At 38.4% G+C, this 7053-nt stretch overlaps 1 protein-coding gene across 1 annotated transcript; it reads left to right on the top strand.

The window, feature by feature from the left end:
- Positions 1 to 552: 552 nt before the first annotated feature.
- LOC149004576 (CTTNBP 2 amino-terminal-like protein) lies at positions 553 to 5387 on the top strand. Its single transcript, XM_089169370.1, has 2 exons — positions 553 to 1244; positions 4501 to 5387. The coding sequence occupies exons 1-2, from the start codon at positions 972 to 974 to the stop codon at positions 4669 to 4671; spliced, it is 444 nt and encodes a 147-aa protein (XP_089025496.1). The 5' UTR covers positions 553 to 971; the 3' UTR covers positions 4672 to 5387.
- The last annotated feature ends 1666 nt before the right edge of the window (positions 5388 to 7053 follow it).

Here is a 7053-nt window from a genome sequence, read left to right as displayed (position 1 = left end):
TGTAGACTTTATATGATTTGGTTTTATGAGTTTTTAGGTTTTTAGTTCGGGGCTTTCGTCCGCGATAGTAAGACATGGGTCGATTAAGAACATTAGTTTAGGTAATGTTTTAGATCAAAATAACACTACCAATGTGTTTATTAGCCTCAAATTAGGCTACACATCAAATTTCAGGTCAAAATGACCAAAAAACCCACCGAAACAGGGGTTCGATTTTCATGAACCCCTACCAAAAGTCGCCCGATTTGGCGAAAGGCCGGCGCCGTGTCGCCAAGGAGCGACACGGCGACACGGTTCGAAATTTCGAACTATGATGTTACATTGAGTGATCTGATGTTGACTTGGTGAAATAATAAAAAGGTGGTGGGGAGAGGGGAAACATGGAATCTCACAATTATCTATCAAGCCATTTGGAGTGTAGTGAAACAGGAAACAGAAGAAACAAGTTTTGAGGACTCTTATGGACTGGACCCAGCCCAGGCCCATATTGGCGAGACAAGAAAATATAAATTAATAGTAATAGTTCTTAAAGGGTAGCACACTATTCCATCCTGAGGGCCATATCCATGGGAGGTCACATGCTCTCTCTCAGACTCTCACTCACCCTCACTCACAACAAAACACCTTTTCTTCTCTTTTTTGTGGAGACAGAAGAGTCCCCTCTCTCTCTCTATCGCCGTTTAAGCTTTGGTAATGGTGTAAAGCCTTGAGAAGAGATAACCCATCAGCTCTCTAACTTATTAAGCTTCTACTTATTTTCGTGTACAGTTGTGGATTGGTCAGGGAAGGAGTTAGAATCGTTCTGAACCATAACAGAGCTGTAGTACCATGAAGGAAAGGAGAACTTAGTCTCTCTCTCTTTGTTTCTCTCTTATCTTCCTTCTTGTGCTCTCTGTGTTTTTTGGAGTTTGTTCTTGTGGGGTTTGTTTTGTTCTTGATGACAGAGAGAATCTGATAAATTTCAAGGAAGAATGGGGGAAGATAACTGGGGTTTGCCACCTTCGGAAACTCCGTTGAATGTTCAGAGAGAGGAGCACTGGAGGCATTTTGATAACTCTGTAAATGCTGTTTCTTTTGGGTTCGTAGCCACTGCGATTCTTATATCCATGTTTCTCGTTATGGCCATCTTTGAAAGGTTTCTTAGGCCACGATCATCTTCTTTACCGGGTTCTGGTGGTCGGAATCGTGGAGATCTCGAGTCACAGCTCGCCTTCAATGGAAAGCTTGATTACCCATCACCGAAAGTAAGCTCTCTCTCTCTCTCTCTCTCTCTCATGGGTTTTTACATATTCCAATTTCTTGTTGTGGGCTTTCTGCAGATGAAGGGAATTGGGATGTTCTCTCTCTCTCTCTCTCTCTGTCTACTGTCTCTATCTTTGTCTCTCTGCTTTTTCTAATTATCTTTTCAGTTATCTGCAAATGGGGTAGAGACTAGAGACTAGAGACCTAAGGAAGCTATGCCCTGGAAGGTTACTTTTTTTTTATGGGCTACTTTTTTCTTTCTTTCTTTCTTTCTTTCTTTCTTTGACTGGGTAATGAATCTCCCTCAGCCATCATGAGAGATGAGAAATGATAATTGTTACCTCTTGGACGAAAAGGTGTTTTTTTCCCCCTTGTTTTAATGGATTAAGTAAGATCGTAATTAAGTGGTGAGAGGTGTGAATTGGTAACAGTTAGCTCCTTGACGAAAAGCCCTTTCTCCTTGTTTTTATGTATTAAGGTAATAGATGACATTCTACCCAAAAATAAAAGAAGGGGTAGTAGATGCCATAATGAGTTGTGTGACTGGATTATTATTGTTTGAGAAAGTGTCCCAGTAATTCTCCTTCTGCAAATGACGAGGCCTAAGTAGAAATTCGGGGGTTTTCCTCTTTGCAGTCATTCATTGTTTCCTTCTTTTCTCTTTTTGGGCCTCTGTGGGTTATATTCTCATTCCCTCCATTTAAGTGGAGGTGGTGGAGGTCTTTTTGTTAAAATGCGTTTCTGTGTTACTTTATTCTGACAATTGTTCCATAATTCCATTCCGCCTTTCTTCTTCCTCTCCGACATGATCCTTGATTTCCTGCTGTAATTCATAGGCACAAGGTTGTTCTTTCCCTTTTCTTCTTCTGGGTTCCCTTTAAATCCACCAAGTCCCTGGAGTTCCAATCCAAATCCATTACTTATTATTGAAGTTTCAACTGGCTTGCAAATCCTGCTTTGAGCCCTGCCAAATCCCAACTAATCCTCCAAAACCAACAAAGTATTTATTTATACCGATAAATAAGAGAGAACCCTCAAATAATGAAGTTCCAAAGAAACAAACAAACAGACTTAGGTGTTTAATTTCATTTTGTCTGGAAGTATCTCTCTGCGCTCTATTGTATGAATTGTATACATAATACATAGATTATATTTCTTAACCGTTTTGTTTTTATCCCCAATTAAAAAACATGAGTACAGATATTCATGCCATGACATGTCAAACAAGGCATTTATTCTTTAATATACAATGAATGTAGTGACTTGCAATTGACACTACATTATTTTCATGTGTTTCCTCTTGGAGTATTTAATTTACCGATCCCCAGATGTTGACTTTTCCTGGGGATTATCAGTGCTTTGCTTAAGTAAGCCATAGATCTAATTCTCCAACATCCTTTATACTGGATGGCACTATACTGTTCAACAATGGTGTGGCCCACCATTCTCTCTAACTGACTAATCTTTCGTTGGTTAAACTCTTGGATGGGGTGTATACCACAAACAAGACATTCTAATTGGTTGACCAGCTGGTTAGACAACCTACTGGTCAGATCGGCTTGTCGAAATTTTCAGTTTGGCATGTCTTAGGGACATTTGCTGCCAAGGGTGTTACTACTTTGCACATTTTGGTTCTTTCAAGTGGTTTATCAGTAAGTCATTATCTTAGACTTACTGGAACAGCCTTGGCATAATACTTTTTGTGGTGCCTGAGAATCTGTTCTCATGCCTCTCACCCATGTATTTAGCTCACTATGTTGAGTTACGCAGTAGGCCGAATCCCCTTGTTTTAAGGAAAGGATTAGTGTAAAACCCACAAGAAAAAGCTATTTATTATCTTCTCGTGTGGCTATACTCATAAAATATGATTACTACCTCAATATCCACGTTCTTCTGTCCCATTCATTATGGTGAAGAAAAGTCAAATGCTTATTAGTAGTTTTGCTAATCATAAGAGTTTCTCTAAGGAAGATGGGAAAGAAAAAAGCATCATGAGAATACCAAGCGTTTCTTCTTTGTATGTCTTTGTTGTTACTCAACCTATCTTTCTATTTATTATTTATTTTTAATTGAAATCTATCACTTTATCTTTATGTAAGAGGTTAAACATGGAAGAACATATTGGGGTGGTCATCTCTCTGATTCAAACAATTCATACTGTCAAACAGAGATGGACCACAAAATGGGTTTAAATCTTAAAATGGAACCCGTGGGCCTTGTTGATCCATGCTGTCCAATTTACATCATCATTTGGATTGCTAAAAGCAAGAGGGAAAGAAAATTTGTTCGTAAGGAATGTGAATGTGCAATGATTTTGCTTTATGTTGAATTGTGATCTCATTTTTGTATATCATTTCTTATTTGGGTCTGGAATTGCTGAAGCTATGTTATGGTGATTGTAGTAGTTCTTTGAAGTCTATTCACTGTTCATTTTTCACTTGGGTAGCTGATAGGGTGGTTACTGTGTTAATCTAATACTGAATACAGAACCTGGTTTTCCAGTTACCTTGTCCTTTAAGTTATTAGATTTTCTGATAGGGACTTGCAGTCTATGTTTCAGATCATGGATATATTGCTATTATGGTTTCAACAGAATGGTCACAGGTTGGGCTAATACCAATTTTAGGTAGGGTGTGCTTATGGGAGGGTAAATGTAACCATGTACGCCCATTACTCTACCCATGCTTTCCTGTTATTGTATTCTTTGTAGGGTAGTTCTCGCAATGGCAGGGACTTGCTGTTATGGAACAATTCTGTTGCAAGTCTCTTTGTTGCTGCATTGGTCATTAGTGACTATCCTTAGCGCCTCCATTTGTGACTCTCTATATTCAACTAGGTCATTCCCAATTAAATGGGTTCTGCTACCTGAATACTGTTTAACCATTCAACCATGCTCAAGTTCATATTTGTTGTTAAACTTAATGAGTTCGTATGTTTCCTTCAATCCAAAACTGGTTCTTTTAGTTCCTCTGATATGCTCAATATCACCTCTCCTTACTGATGCAGGCAACGATGCAATGTTGTCCATTGTACATGTCCATTAAGCAACCCCCCGTACCAGAATGCTAATCTTCTGAATGCGTACAATAAATGAAAAAGATAGTCTTCATCCTGATCATGCTAAATTTTGTTCTTCCCTGCTAATCCTTAACTACTAGTGCCCTGCATGCTGACAATTAAAATAATTTTAGGAATAAAATTATATGTATTTATGATGTGGTCTCTTGTTTATTTGTGTTTACTTCTTGACTTGTACAGATGACAGTGTATGCCAATGGGGTTTCAGTACTAATGCCTGGAGAAGAAATTCCTACATTCATAGCGCACCCCGCACCTGCACCATGCCAGGCAGAGCGTGTCTTATGGCCTCCCCATCAAAATAGAGCATTCAGCAATTCTGCGTTAAACATGAGCCTGAATTCAAACTGAAGCAGACAAAATGAAAATATTTATGATGTACACCAAATGCTAATTTTGAACAGGGACCAAGTCATTGCAAATCCGGGAGAAAGCTTCTCCATCAAAAGATACGAGTACCAGTGCTCAACTGAGCTCTGAATCACCTGTCTTTTCCATGTATTCCAGTGATCATATTGCATCTTCTGATTGAATGGGGCTGGATTTTAAGCTATTCCAGCCTAGCTTCAAAGAATCAAATTTGAAATTCAACTTGATTTATTCAGGCTTTCCTGTTGATTTTCCTCTTTTTTAAATTTTCTTTCGTCCACCCGTATTCAGTGTATGGGGTTGCTTCACCAGCCACCATGAACCATCTAATTCTGTATATTAAGAAGAAAAAAGAAATAGTGAGATTCTGATACTACTGTTAGTTGTCTGTGTATGTATGAACTCTTCCGTCTGCTTAATCTGCTTTTTTGGTTATTTGTCCAACCAGATGAATGGTGAAAATGCTCATTAAAATACCAAGTAAAGGTATGTTAGAATTGGTCTTTTTTCCTTCTACAGAAATGGCAAACTATGCAATTTTTTAGATTCTTGGAGTTTAATGTAGTCGCTTTAATCTAGCATTTAGTACCTTAAATCCTGGTACTGTGGATAAAAAGCCTTCCTTGAAAAGAAGAACCTGAACCACAAATACAGGGTTCTTTGAGGTACAAAAAGTAACTGTACCCACAAGTTAAGACCTAACTTGAGTAAAGAACTGTAGTTGATTGGATAGATTTTGAAATATGTGTTCAAAATTATTGGTTTCCGTTTTGCTAAGGTCTTGGCATGTCAACTCTAAAGCGCTTAGAAGATCAATGTCTCTACATGGGAAGTTAAAGAGTTTGAATTTCTTTGGGGAAAGAGCAAATTTCCCGGCTTTTTGTTGTTGTCCATTTATGAAATCTGATGCAACTACATATAGAACAGAAAAATAAAATTTCCTTAATCTGTAGCAATTGCGAAAAATTTATAAAAACCTCCTACCCAAAACAGAAGCAAGATCAAGAATAAAAGGTGGGTCAATCTAGCAAGTCTTGGACATCCTAAGCCGGTAACACCAAAAAATCAGCAAAGAGATTATTCGATCTTCTGGTAAACAGAAATTGAACTGATAGAAAGGAACCAACCAAGGATTTCATCCCCTCTTTATACTAGAACGAATGAATCGATTCAGGGTCAAGGGTGGGCAATTCATTGATTGCCTCAAGTTAATCACTTAGGCCCAGTGGATCATACTTTGCAATCCATAAACACATGTAGTATAGTCCAGCCCACAGATTAAGATCTACGGCCCAATAGTTGCTCCAAGAATCATCCACCATAACTTGGGATAAGGTGACAGGGGTAGTACTAAATCAACATTAAAAATGATTAGTTTAAGAGTTAAAAAAAAATTTAATTGAATTAATTTGAGGTTAACAAATTTATTGGTCCAAGTGGTAAGCAGCTTGGTCCGCTTAAGCAAAGTTTCGGTATCGAAACCTTGTGGATGCAAAAAATCTCCATTGGGAGACTCACCCACCACATCCAGGTGTGCGACCCGGGTCGAACACTGGATTAGTCAGGGCAAAGCCTTGGAAACCGGAATCGACAACCCTTAAAAAAACAAAATTTATTGGAATCCATGTGGTGGAGGGATGCGCAAACTGGACCATTTTTGGATGATGGTGCAGCCACCATGTCACATGTGGCATGTGCAAGAGGATGGGTGTGGCAATGGAAATCCAGCTTTGCTGCATGGCAAGGAGGTGGTGGTGGGAGCCACCAACATCACTACATGTGTGTTGAAGTGGTCCAATAGTATTAATTGGCATTAAACGTGATTTGAGCATGTTAAACCATGATTAGTTAATGCTTTAGTTAATGTGGTTGTTATTAGTTAGTCGTTTGCAAACCAGTCCAGATATTAAGTAGAACAGCTTCGCCTATTGTAGTTTTAATCTTGGGAGAGTAAGGACTAACAGGGTTAAAGTGAAAGATTTTCTAAATGGGTATTTAAACATTTTGAAATTCTAAACATAAAATCAATACTAAAACCCGATTGATGATTTTTATAACCTCCAGAAACAACTTTTTTCACCCTAAAGTGTTGTTTACTTCCAGAAGCAATCTAAACTGTAAGCACTTCGTTTTTGCAGATGTTTTTATAGCTTTATTGGTAACTAAGGGTTGAACTCGAAGAAAAACAAAGTGGTTTTCCCAGGGAAATTGTGGAAAATCTGTGAGCTTATCAGAGCAATCAAAGATCCTGAAAACCACCGCAGACAATGAAGACGGCAAAATTCAATTCAAATTCAGATTCCACATTTGCAATTACGAAGGAACTTCAGGAAATGATTTGCAGGCCCATATTAGTGTTCTAAT

This window comes from Hakea prostrata, chromosome 9, assembly GCF_041222555.1.
Source record: "Hakea prostrata isolate BN-2017 chromosome 9, UWA_Hpros_2, whole genome shotgun sequence".
In the NCBI taxonomy this organism is placed as follows: Eukaryota; Viridiplantae; Streptophyta; class Magnoliopsida; order Proteales; family Proteaceae; genus Hakea; species Hakea prostrata.
The sequence above is the reverse complement of the archived record's forward strand: the minus strand, read 5'-3'. Positions and strand labels throughout refer to the sequence as shown.

What these genes read in the sequence shown, in the direction of transcription:
- LOC149004576 (XM_089169370.1), top strand. Translation starts at nt 972, where the DNA reads ATGGGGGAAGATAACTGGGGTTTGCCACCTTCGGAAACTCCGTTGAAT. An exon ending in TTGATTACCCATCACCGAAA is followed by an intron (nt 1,245 to 4,500) that starts GTAAGCTCTCTC and finishes TGACTTGTACAG; the next exon opens with ATGACAGTGTATGCCAATGG.